The sequence below is a fragment of the Physella acuta genome, unplaced genomic scaffold (assembly GCF_028476545.2).
Source record: "Physella acuta isolate Inbredline_101_S28 unplaced genomic scaffold, ASM2847654v3 ptg000741l, whole genome shotgun sequence".
Lineage (NCBI taxonomy): Eukaryota > Metazoa > Mollusca > Gastropoda > Physidae > Physella > Physella acuta.
The window spans coordinates 64232-78355 of NW_026732259.1; the positions used below are offsets into that span (position 1 = coordinate 64232).

The 14124-nt window shown below is 35.5% G+C and overlaps 1 protein-coding gene across 5 annotated transcripts; it reads right to left on the reverse strand.

The window, feature by feature from the left end:
* Positions 1–620: 620 nt before the first annotated feature.
* LOC131950172 (RNA-binding protein 45) lies at positions 621–8245 on the reverse strand. Of its 5 annotated transcripts, none has more exons than XR_009388293.1 (15): positions 7997–8245; positions 7160–7257; positions 6875–7000; positions 6540–6666; positions 6195–6287; positions 6002–6115; positions 5548–5715; positions 5341–5461; positions 5126–5158; positions 4964–5024; positions 4520–4793; positions 4138–4323; positions 2317–2397; positions 875–971; positions 621–702 (listed from the first exon to the last, which is right to left on the reverse strand). XR_009388293.1 is itself a non-coding variant. In XM_059312224.1 (13 exons), exons 1-12 carry the CDS (start codon positions 8187–8189, stop codon positions 4139–4141), a joined length of 1593 nt encoding a protein of 530 aa, XP_059168207.1. In that variant the 5' UTR covers positions 8190–8244; the 3' UTR covers positions 3168–3770; position 4138. The 5 variants fall into 5 exon arrangements, 3 of the variants coding, with proteins under 3 accessions (XP_059168207.1, XP_059168208.1, XP_059168209.1); XR_009388292.1 differs by having other exon boundaries at positions 875–985; XM_059312224.1 differs by lacking the exons at positions 621–702; positions 875–971; positions 2317–2397 and adding an exon at positions 3168–3770 and having other exon boundaries at positions 7997–8244.
* Positions 8246–14124: the final 5879 nt, after the last annotated feature.

Here is a 14124-nt window from a genome sequence, read left to right on the forward strand (position 1 = left end):
TTCATCCAAGTACCAATTATAGCTGCATGGACTCATTGTACTAAAATCCAGACTGCACTCATTTAGCCCTCTCCCCATGAAACATTTACTAGGTTAAATAGACCTATTTTATGATGAGAAAAATATGCTAAGATATCTGATACCCAGTGTAGCTCTTATAATTAGCCCTACTACTTGTATTAGGCAGTATCTTGCAAGAACAAACTTGATATCAGTCTTAACCACTGGGATGGAGAAAAACGACTGTTTTCTGGGAGTCCTAAAGCCCAATATAAATATCATGTATCTTCATTTCACATAATGGAAGAAGTGGTACACTCCACCACAACCCTTTTAAACTGACGGCAGAAAATGGGATATTGACATCAAGAACAATCATACATGGTTAAGATTTTAAACCATGTGAAAGATTCTACTTCCAAGGCCCACTACTTTTTTGTTTTTGCCAAATGTTTCAATCACATTTTACATGACATCATTGCAAAACTGGTAGGTAAAAAGGGTGCAAAGATCATTAGTATTGTCAGTAAAAATCCAAGTAAGTGTTAATCCCAGAAACATTCCCCTACCTCCCCCCATAATCATAAAACAAAAAGCAAATTAGAATAAATAAAACACTGTTGTAAGATGTGGTAGACATTTATTAAATTATGTTACAATAGTTTGTGGTAAAGATGTCTCCAAGTAAAGTTGAGAAGGAACCTGAAAAAGAAATTTCAAGTAGATCTAGATCTATATTGTGAATATAATAAGATATTAATAGTTATAACAGTTTTAAAAATAGTTTATTTTTAACAAACATCACAGTGAACATCACTATTTTTATATGCCACAGTAAACTACATAAAGCAATGAAAGGGAATATTCAGCTTACTATTTCCACATGCTGTTATTGTTGATACAATTAGGAATGTCTTGTTTCTGCTAATTGTCGACAGTAGGCACCAAAAGTAGAAGCATCATGATCTGATCTGACCTCATAAACCTAAGACAGATTTACATCAAGTTATGACAAAAGAACTAACCAGTATTGCAAGCCGTAACTTAAACCTTTCCACCTGCTACGGAATCTTAAGGTTTGTTTACAATTTGGTACCCTAAGTACCATTAATTACCATGGACAGTTTTAATTAGGTGTGACATTTGATGACATTTACAGAATCATCTGCTTAGAATATTTGTACAATAATTCTTGAGGATGTAATGTTCAGGATAATGTTTATTTATATTCCTAGTTGGTAAGGACCATGTCTGTAGCCTGTCAATCCAACATGTTCACATTCAATATTTTTAAACTACTTTAAAGTAGATCCATTCAGTTACCTATTACTTTTAATTTATTTTGAAGCATAATTAACTGAACAGTGAGAGATCAAGTCCTTAATCCTGAGTTTACATTAGTATTGTTCCCTTGTACAAGAATACCATACTGTGGGACTGGACTTGGAATATTTATGAGTTTTGTGGTGACTAATGGACACCAGCGAGAAAAGTCTCTAAGGTATTTGAGAGGTCCATAAATTAATTTAAAAATCATGCACAGCGTAGTTACAATTAATATGGTTATAAAATCCTGCCTGTCTGGTTTTTTTCGGACTTTACTAAAGATTGGATCTATTTGATGTTTTTAATATTTTCGGTAACTAAATAAAAATAAAAAAAAAAAAGCAAAAACAATTTGGTTTTCACGTGTAATGGTGACATAAACAATGGCATCCTGCTATTGGATAGGCCGCCATAAATTTTACTGTACACATTGTAAGCTAAAAATAGAAAACTAGGTCATGGGGTTTTAAATTTGCATTGTTATTTAAAAACTTGATCTGCAAAGTTTTGTAAACAAATAGTTATCGATCACTAAGTTACTGTACAGCCAATCAATATTTGTCTTACGAAAGTGAAACATCCGGTTATAACTTAGGCTTGATGAAAATAAATAGAAATGTAGCCTTAAACTCAACTAATTATTTTCAAGTTCTCTGGATTTGCAACTTTTATAGCATTTATTCTAAAAATTAAAAATTTCTAAATTAATTTTAGGCTTAAGTTTTTATTTTTTTATTTTCTTTTACGGTCTAAATCTAAAAAGCACGTTTTTATTCCATGTCAACAACATTATGGAAAGAATCTCGTCAACTCGCTGGTGTCCATTAGTCCACACAACACATTTTCTAGGCTTCTTAAGCCCTGATAACTGAACTAGGTTTAAAATTTAGTTAAAGGGTGGAATGAAGTAGTTTTTTGATAAATTATTAAATAATGAACTTCAACAAATCAATTTTCTTTTAAGTAATAAGAACAGAATTTTAAAAATACCTTGTAAGTTTATCTTGTAACAACACTTTGAATTGCTTGATAGCTGGCTAGTAGAGTTCTGACATCTGTCAAATTTAGAACCTGAAAAGTTGAAAGTTTTTTGTAATCAGTGTGTTTAAGACTGTAGGCCAACTCTTGTAACAAGACAACTTATGATATAATTATTTTTAAATTAATGCCTTTTTTGTAAAGCTATTCACTGATAATCCATAAAGAAGTAACAGAATGACAAACACTTGTACAATATTGTGGGTTGTCTTACCTCGTCAAGTCTAGAGTCTGGTCACCATGTTTTCATTCATGTCAACAGTTGTCTTCACTGTTTGTCTCTTTTAGACAAGTTTGTCGTTCAGCAAAGCGATTTTTTGTCGTTTTCGTTCATCTCAAAAAATTCTTGTCAATCTGACACTACTCCCTCAAACATTGAGCACCATATCAATAATTAAACCATGCTTGGTTTCAGTTCTTTTGATTACCGGATTTAAAGTCATTATAAGCTTTTTTTGACAAGTTATACAAAAACTACAATAGTATCATTAAACTACCTTAGAGCTTTATATTTGAGAAAAAATATTTTGAGACATTCATAATTAGCAAAAATAACTGTTGCTATAAGTATTTCTGTAATTTATACATTGAGTCGAGTCAGTGTTTATATTAAGGTAATTAATAATACTCTTTATTTTTGTATAACTTATGTCCTGTCCATAAGTGGAGAAAATGTCCAACAGGTTAGTGTTGAAAATGTCAAAAGTAAAACATTTAGTATGGTTATTGCAAAAATAAAATGTTTAAAAAAAAAATGGAATGAAAAGAAGTTTTTAAAAAATGTGAGAACAAATGTCCTTGAGTTTGATGGTGATTCAGTACTTTAATGCTTTATCCAAATTACAACACATATTACATAGAATCTGCAAACAGACACTACAACCATTGAGGCTATTTAATAGAAGTTTAATGTGAACAAAATCTTCCTCAACAGTGTAAACAGACAACATTTAAAAATACTAAAATTGTTTCCGCAGTGTAATAAAAATAAACTCACATAAAGGGAATTAACAGTTAATTAACTGATTTTTAAAATGCTTCACTGTAGCAGCAGGCCACAGAGGAAATGGCAAAAATATTTGCTAACATGTTAAGATTTTAGTATGAAACAATTTACAACTTAGTTAACAGTATGAGATGTCTTACTGAAGTAAATTTTTAGCACACCTGATTTCAAACTTTGCCTAAGTTTTATACTTAGACAAAATGTAAATTACAGAAGAAATAAAGAGAGAGGTGTGACAAGTAAATAACTGAAGTCCAAAAGTCTTAAAAAATGTCTTCATCCTTTGGCAGCCAGTAAGTCTTTGTAATGTCCTCTGTGTTCTGTACAATTTGTCCTATATAAAAATTGTCGGTCTGTCACCTTTGTTCATTAAAAAGATGACATGTCAGCACTGCAAGGTCTGTTAATAAGGAAAACATTCTTTTATAGTTCAATTAAACCTGAATTATGGAAGATGCTATTCAAAAGAAACCCCAGTAAAAATATCAAGATTGATCAGTACATTGGGAAATAGAATAAATGCAAAAGTTGAAGAAAATTTCTTTAGTGTAAATCTTTTGAATAGCACTATAACTTTTATTCCTAAATATATAATTTGATAACTTTGCTGTTAAAAAATTTAATGGTTCAGTTACAGTGTTCAGAAAATAAGAAATAGCTTTCAAACCCCAGACAAGTCAGAATAATCAAGCTGCTACAATCAATCCATAAGAAGTACATATGAATAAAATTATAAAAATAAACAGAGGAGCATATTGAATATTTACCCTATAATCTCTGCTTTTTTGATGGACCTTCATCACCCTGTAAGCCACCATGTGCAGGATGAGACTTTGGTGGCTCAGCTTCTAACACTTTCATCTTTTGACCAGCCAATGTCTGCCCATGAAGAGTCTCAATAGCTTTCACTGCACAGTCTTTAGATGCATACTTAGCATAACCATAATTGCGCCCTATAATAATAAATTAACAATTTAAAACATACCAGTGACAAAATTATAATACACAAATCATCTTTCAGATCATATAGTTCCATCTATTCAAAAGTGAAATCTTTCTACAAAGGTCCTCCCAATCAACAAAACAAAGTCCCTATTCTAAGATAAGCTTCAACATAAAAACAAAGCTTATGCTATCAAAGTAAAATACCTGACAACAGATAGACATCAATCAAATTTCCAAAGCGACAGAATGCATCTTTGAGCACGCGTTCTGATACCCCCGAAGGCTGACATACAATGAACAGTCTTTGGGCCATATTTTTACCATCTTCAGCCACTGTTGGCTGTGGGGGTGGAAGGGGGATATTGCAATATGGAACACGTTCCTTACGGCCATCACCTACTGATCCAACAGCATTAACACCAGCAAAATTTAGTAAGTTATGTGGATTGATGCCAGCTTTTTCTAAAATCATTGCAGCCTAGGAAAAATTAAAGCAAAGCAAGTGTTAAGATAATCCATTAAACATGTAAATGATTATGTGCAAAATAAATGGTAAATAATTATATAAAATAGACATTTTAACTCACTACTAACATACTTATACACTGGTATTGTTTTTAAACAAACAAAGCTGTTATTATAAATCACCTTTTGTCTTATATCCATGGTATCCACTGGACTGTTACCAGGCATATAGGAACCAAAGGAACTGCAATAAAAAAAAACTATCAGACAATGACTAACAAATGAATCTTGTCACATGTGATTAAATAACCTATCAAAACTGTATTAAGCTAACATGTATCTTACCCTACTGAATTATTCATAGCTGATGGCATGGATCTGAAAATAAGTGTTGATTCTAAATGAAGAGCACCTTAGTATTTAACAGCAATAATGCATGTTTAGAAACAGTAGCCAAAAAAATTCATGGTAACAAGGAACTGTAAACAAAACATGCCCCCAGCTATGTCAGAACTATTGTAAAGCTATACTTTTATTTTAGTCTGACTTTGAATACATACCTCATCGAATCGTCAGTTAATTGCACATGCAATGGACTGCCTAATGGATATTCAAAACCATTTAGTTTATCCCTGGCATATGCTGCACACTGTGGACTGCTATAACGAGCATAGGCTAAACCTGAATAATAAACAAATAAATATGAATATACAGAAAAAGCGATGAATGACAAGTTAACTTTAAAACAACAAACTCTGAGCACCAACCTGTTGTCTCATTTAGGTCACAGTATTCCATGCCGGGTATTAAATTAAAAAGTTTGGATAAGTAGCCCTGTGTCAATCCAATAGGAGCCTGAATGATTAGACGAGATCCAGTGTTTGGTGCTGGGTAGTCAGCAAGCATTTCTAATGGACCAGTCCCAAAATGATAAGCTGTAAAACAAATGTGCACATTGGTTAATTTTAGTTTTAGCATTATTACAAGTCCCTACATTATGTTCTCTGTTGCAGGGTAAAAAGACGCCAACAATTTTGTTTCTTCCCCAGGGATGAAACATACATGCTACATAATGTAAAAGATATGACACAAAGTTTTCTTAGTCACTGATTTTGTCATTTTTTTTTCCAAATATATCAGACAGGTTGAACAATGTTAGTACTGGATATTTATCTTCAAAATGCTGATTAAAATACATTAAACTATCTCAATAAAACTCACGTGGAAATGCACCCATTTCATTGTTGTAATATCCCCCACCGCCACCACCACCAGAATGAAGCTCATCTTCATACATTCTCTTCTGGCCTAAAAATTGTAAAAAGGTTGATAACACTGTAAAACAATATGAACCATTGATATACTGTTCAGCAAGAAAATAACGGAACATTTGTAAGAGTGTAAAAATTAATACCTGCTCCAGAATGATGAGAAGAGAAACCATGATTCTCTATTTCATCCCTTTCATCTCTTGAGCGCTGAGGTTCAGCAAATTTGGGCCTGAATGCTGCAAAACCATATTTAAACCAAGTAAGTACACATATTTTTACAATATGAAAACCTGTTCAACTTAGAATATAGATAAAAGTCTTATTACCTGCAAATATCAAATGAGCTTGCATAATAATTTACAGTTAATTTAATAAATATTAACATTGCTCTAATGGATATACAATTAAATCTTTTTTTTATCCCCAGAAATAAAATGTAAAGTAATTCAATAGCTAAGTGCTATTTAAAAGTAAAAAAAAAAACTCACAGCTGTCACAATTTTCAAATGCCATTGCTGCATGTAGGGGTTTAAAGTAACGGACGTAACCAAATCCTTTACTCTCCCCAGTATTTCTGTCTTTCAAAACTGTCACAGACTCAACATCTCCATATTTCTGTGCATAAAAGTACAACTGATTAGTATTATTGTATACTTTGAAAAGTAAAACAATCAGCACCTCCTTCAGTTAAAACTTACAGAACATCTTTAAGGGAAATCATTTTTTTTTTAGAGCTTGTAACATGAGGACTTTCTTGAAATGTTAATTATATCAATGATGTAGGCAAAAATAATTTGAACAAAGTACTGAGGAAAGTACAAACCGAGAATTCATCACGAAGAGTTTGTTCAGTAAAGTGCTTTGGAATAATTACAAACAGCCTGACAAGTCTTTCGTCCTCTCTTGGATCTCTAGTTGAACCATCTCTTTTGCTGTTTGCTACTACCACCTGAGCAAAACAAAGTCAAATGATCACTCCTCAAGTTTACCCAAGCTAAATGTATAAATGTTGTCACACTGCCTTTTAAGATCTAGACAATTTTTCAGGCAAAATCAATTTGTGACTATTAAATATTGTCTCAATTTTAACATGAAAATGCAGAATTACCTTCAGTCCCTTAGTTGTTCCAGCTAAAGCTCTACCATTCATCTCTTCCATTGCCTGCATCGCCTCAGAAGTCTTAGAAAACTTGATGTACACAATGCCTGCACAAACAGATGCACATTTTAAAAATTTGTTTTGCCAAATTTAAGTAGAAATCACTCTACTTGAAAAAATCCGAAGTCAAATTAGTCTAAATTTTGTTGTAGCTTGCAGCTTAGGGAACAGCTTTTAAAAAAACAAAATAAGCCTACATTTCAATTTAATTCATATGTTTTAATTGTTAAAAATGTCTTAACCCTGTCCCTAACCCTGGTCCTACCATACTCCATACAATCACAGTGGTTAGCATTGGCATTAGCAGTGGCGTAGCCAGGATCGTCTCAAAGGGGGGGGGGTTCCAATTTTTACCCGGGGACAAACTTTCGATTTGCACCCCCCTCAAACTTTCGATTTGCACTGCCCCCCTCAAACTTTCGATTTGCACCCCCCCTCAAACTTTCGATTTGCACCCCCCTCATACTTTTTCTATATACCGAGGGGTCTATGGGGGGGTTATGACCCCCCCCTGCCTACGCCACTGGACATTAGCCAGCCATGTGTGTACTGTGTTAGGCGTTAGTAGTTAGGCCTACTTACTACTAAGTTTAGTTAACTACCAGTAACCTAACAGACACCCCTTTTTAAAAAAAGGTTCCATTATCGGACACCTGTATAAAAATTTTCCCAATATTTTTTTCCAATCCTTTTTCTTGCATACTGCATACGGTCTTAGATCAATATCATATCTCGAACTGGCATACGGCACACTCGACTCCTTAAAAATAAAATTCCTAGATCTACCTCTGTCTTCGTTTGTTCTTTTGTCTTTAATGATCCAAATATCCTCAATAGTTCCATATTTGTCAAATGCCTCTCTAAACTCTTGTTCTGTAGTGCCTTTCTGACATAAAATGAAAAGTCTACTGTTTGGTGGATCATCAAGTCCACGACTATCTCTACCGTCACGGCTGTCGCGATTATCCCTGCCTGCCATTTTGTTGATAGTTAATTTCCGGCGAGTTTCAACTAGGCTAGAGGCCTAGCATAATGTATGTAAAAATCGACCTGCAGCGCCTCTACATGCGCAGCGTACGAATCGCCGCATAACTCCGAAATAACAGTTTGTGCTATCAACAAACAAACCTACCAAACCTCCCCTTGGCTTATATAGGCCTAGAGTCTATGTAATATGTAATTTTACTATTGTTGAGATTCAGGGGTGAATTGGCTGTGTCCAAGAGGCCGAGGAAATTTTCATAGAGGATATCAACTCAAGATTAAAATTTTCATTGCGCATTGTTTCCCATCTATTAATGAATTTTACGCTTTTGTAAGAAGGAATGGGAATGTTAAATACCAACAAATTGTTTTAAAAAATTAAAACACTAATAGGAATATTACAACAGGGGTCGTACATAAATGACGTCACACTCGGAGGGGGGAGGGGGGTTGGTAATTTTGTGATGAGGGGGGGGGGGGGGGTTAGATGGTGCGACGTCACACTTTTTTCATTATAAAAAAGCAATGTTAGAAAACGAATTTTAGACGTTATTTCGCGTTCTAGAAAACTGTTTTAATAAATTGTAATAGGAGTTGATTAAAATACTCTATTTTGACAGATTTCAGACAAGAGTTGGGAAAAATATCGATATTTAAAAAAAAATTCAACTGCAAGTTTGAGGGGGGGGGGGTTGTAGGCTGAGGTGTGACGTCATTTTAGGGGGGGTCTGGCTTTTTGTGACGACGTGACGTCATTTATGGATGACCCCCACAACACCATGGTGACCCACGGGGTTTTGCAGGTACACCGGTGGGCCACTCCATTCATGGTTGAGATAAACAGATGTGATGTGTGGTGTTGTTTTTTAATTTCTAGCTAGACTTAGGTTATAAGATCACTGAAGGGCTGAAAAATGCGTCTAGTTGAATGCACCGAATTGAAGTGTAGAAGTATCAAATGTATATAATATTTCACGAAACAGCCCTCGATTTAATTATCACACCTATTTTCTTCTTCTACTCTGGTTCTTATTTGTGGGTCAATCTTCTGATAAAATAAAAATATGTATATATATATATATATATATATATATATATATATATATATATATATATATATATATATATATATATATATATATATATATATATATATATATATATATATATATATATATATATGACAATCTTTTCAAAACTAAGTTAAAACAACAATTATTTAATGACCTCCTTAACTGACTAATTGCAACATTTCTCATTCATCTATTATATTCTCATTCTATCTCATTTTGTATTATATAATGTAATATTATATGTCTTTATTCCAAAGTTTAAATGCTATGTTACTATTATACTCATTTGCTTTATATAAAAATACTGTTATTGTGTTAAAAAAACGGTCAATGTGAAAAAAAAGGCCTCCGTTACCATTATTGAATATGAATACATTGAATAAGTGAAATAAATTGAATGAAGACCCCCCCCCCCCCCCTTTTTAAAGTGCATCTGCTACATATCGAGTCTGTACCGTGAGTTAACCCCCCCCCCCCCCCCCCCCCAAGTGCACCTGACACATAAAGAGTATACACCGTGAAGTAACCACGTGCATATCGAGTATATGCCAAGTGCATCTAGCTATGCTATTACAAAAAGATGGAGCAATATTTCTCTCTCGGGTTACGACTAGGGAACAATACAATACAAATCCCACCCCGCCCCCTCTCTAATGGCAGATGACGTAATTAATGTGGCCTCGACATCTGAGAGGATTGTGTGACCAGCACAGGCTATAGCCGCCCTAGTTTGGGCCGACATCACGTACACATCAGGGGGGGGGGGGGGGGTGGTAGGAAGGGAGGGAGTCATACAGTAGCCCAGATCTAGTTCCACTCTGGTGAAGCAATGTTAAAGCAATGTTAAAGAAAAGTAAGAATTCACATACTTACGTTCCACGAAACTAACTTTATATGTAATTTAGGCATACATTTTTAAGTACGTTGTGATCATTTAAAAAAAAAATTGCTTTATAGGGTTGATTTAATCGTTTAAACTAAACAACTAAGCTAAGACAGGGGTCGGCAACCTTTTGAGCGGGAAGAGCCAAAAGTTACAATTTACATTTAAGTTCCCAACCACTAACATTTTTATTTCAATATTTCGGCATTTGATTAGGATTAGATATATACTTTTGAATTTTGATTTGAAATAAATAGCTTTAAATCTGAAAGAATATTTATACTTAAAAAGCATTACTAATATTTCGCACTAAACATATTAAAGCATTTTACCTAGCTCTGCTATGATAAAATGAGTTATCAAATAATATAACTATACGACTATCCCAAATCCAATTTAGGAGCCAATAACTTTTTTTTTCTTTCTTTACGGACACCACGGGCTCAGCAGGTGTCTCCCATAGCCCGGCAGCCCTAAATACGGTCACCCACGACTACTGGCTTGAGTATCTTCTGTCTTCGGTTCTCACAGGGCTTATCTTCCTACCCACTGAACGCAGGGTAAACTCGTACCCCACCGTAGGAAGCTAATAACTTAAAAAACACGTCACTTAGGTCAATTTTATGCATACTGGTCGCTAGAGATATGCATTCTGAATAAGAATAATATTCCTCATTTAATGATATTCGAAAAAGTCGGCAGTGGCAAGAATGGAACCTTCGCCACGGAGCTGGCTACACCACTGTTGTGGGGCTGGGTCTGGTGCACAAGCTGCTGTCAGCTGTCCATATCATTTCTGCCTCCCCTACTCTCATTGTTCTCTGATGAGTGTTTTTATCCTTTTTAAAGTTGTTTATCTTTATAATAATTTTAATGAGTTTTAAAAATAATATAAAATAATTATTGTGCATGAAACTGGAGAGCCGCATCCTGACATCAAAAGAGTCGCATGCGGCTCGTGAGCCGTAGGTTGACGTTCTTAAATAACAATTTTTAATTTTGCCTAAAGTAATATAAGAAAGTGCTATTATTTGTGACCAATAAAACATGTACGAATCCACAAGAGCATCTGCATTAGGCCGATATAAACAGTTTTATTGATTTAAAAATAATTATTTTAAATGCATTTAGGCTATTTCACAATGCCCGTAAAATATTTGAAAAACATAAATAAAAACAACAACATGAACTTAAACATTAATCGCAATCATTTGATGCATTAACGCGTTTTGTTTTGATTGCACTATTCACATGATTGCCTCCCTTCAGCAAAAAAATACCCACTAAGTTGCCCTTGTTAAACTGTTTACATTCTTTTCATTTTTTAACAAGCTAGTTATTAAAACCCATCTTTACAATGAGATAAAAAATTTGTTCTGATTTGGCCTTGGAATTTTTCATTCGTTAATTAAAAAAAAAATTACATTGTATTTTATAATTGATTTTTCACAAACAAATAAAATAGAATAAAAAGCCTTATAACCCTGAAATCGATGGACAAGCAATCCCAACTGGCCACTTTCGCTGTCGTCTTCAACCTTTTTTTTTTCATGATAAATTAATCAATGTCACGTGGTACACGCGAGACATGCGCAATAGAAAGGTTTAAATACAGAACACGTTTGTTGATCATCAAGAAGGTTTATTTATCTAAGCTGCAAACAAAACATCTGGTTAGTGTATACGAGCCTATGATGTGCTTTAGGTCAGTCCTGGCTACTTCTTGGCCTCACTGACAGAACAAAAAAGTAAAGTAACCCTTCGGACCGAGATCCAAACTCGAGACTATCGCGTAAGCAGGCGTGCACTCTAACACCCGACCAGACTTAAAATTAAAGCACAAGATACTTTTGTATTTACCCATAAAAACGTAATCTAAAGCCTACTTTTTACCCTAGGGGTACATGGTCCTAATTGAAACAACAACCGTATTAAATATGTGTTGGTATTAGGTGAGCAATGATATCGAAACTCAAAACGCTGTTGTTTAAAAAAACAACAACGTATCATGAGTCCTGCTTTGTACACCCTCGCTCAACTGTACATCACTAAGTCGTATCGTTTGCTAAATAATTAGCTTCTCATTCACCCGTTTTAACGTCCATTTGTCGTATATTGTATGGTGTTGTCTGCACATTTAGGACAAATAATGAGGACAGGTAAGACACCAAGATGTTGGATTTTATATGGAGACACAGTAACAGACCGTGAGTAAAATGCGAGCATGTGAACACCAGTCCACGACACACATAGTGAACACCATCCACGACACACACAGTGAACACCATCCACGACACACACAGTGAACACCATCCACGACACACACAGTGAACACCATCCACGACACACACAGTGAACACCATCCATGACACACATAGTGAACACCATCCATGACACACATAGTGAACACCATCCACGACACACATAGTGAACACCATCCACGACACACATAGTGAACACCATCCATGACACACATAGTGAACACTAGTCCAAGACACACATAGTGAACACCATCCACGACACACATAGTGAACACTATCCACGACACACATAGTGAACACCATCCACGACACACATAGTGAACACCATCCACGACACACATAGTGAACACCATCCATGACACACATAGTGAACACCATCCACGACACACATAGTGAACACCATCCATGACACACATAGTGAACACCATCCACGACACACATAGTGAACACCATCCACGACACACATAGTGAACACCATCCACGACACACATAGTGAACACCATCCATGACACACATAGTGAACACCATCCACGACACACATAGTGAACACCATCCACGACACACATAGTGAACACCATCCACGACACACACAGTGAACACCATCCACGACACACATAGTGAACACCATCCACGACACACATAGTGAACACCATCCATGACACACATAGTGAACACCATCCACGACACACATAGTGAACACCATCCACGACACACATAGTGAACACCATCCACGACACACATAGTGAACACCATCCACGACACACATAGTGAACACCAGTCCACGACACACATAGTGAACACCATCCACGACACATATAGTGAACACCATCCACGACACACATAGTGAACACCAGTCCACGACACACATAGTGAACACCATCCATGACACACATAGTGAACACCATCCATGACACACATAGTGAACACCATCCACGACACAGATAGTGATAGTGAACAATATCCAAGACACACATAGTGAACACCATCCACGACACACATAGTGAACACCATCCACGACACACATAGTGAACACCATCCACGACACACATAGTGAACACCAGTCCACGACACACATAATAAACACCATCCACGACACTATTGAACACCATCCACGACACACATAGTGAACACCATCCACGACACACATAGTGAACACCAGTCCACGACACACATAGTGAGAAAACAACTCTGCTACTTCTCCATATAGGGCGACTGGGTTGTTGGTTGGTTGGTAGCTACAACTGGACCTCGGTTGCCTATTTTTGTTTTGTTTTTTTTTAAATATTTTTTGTTTATTAATCAAAACAAGCTGCCAGTTTATTTCATCTTATTTGAGCGAAGACGGGCATTTGGATTTGTCACTTTATTAGCAAGTTGTTGGGCACGCTCAACAATATCTTTACGCTTCTTACTTGAGACATTGTGTGCAATTTCAGCAAAGAAAGTGTGGTTTTGTATCTACAATACTTCCAGGTCCCTAACATTATGAACCAAAAACTTTTTGAATCCATCAGGACAGAGGTGCTTGCATTTCTTCCAGGTACCATAACCAATGTTTGACATTTTATATTGACCCTTGAACCTCCACCTTACTCTGTTGTCAATACCCTTGGGTTTACGCCAGTTTGCCTTGACTTTGCCATATCTGTCAGATTGGTAAATCATTTTCTTATTCCTCTTCTTTACAATCTGAGTTTTGATGAGAGGTCTGAT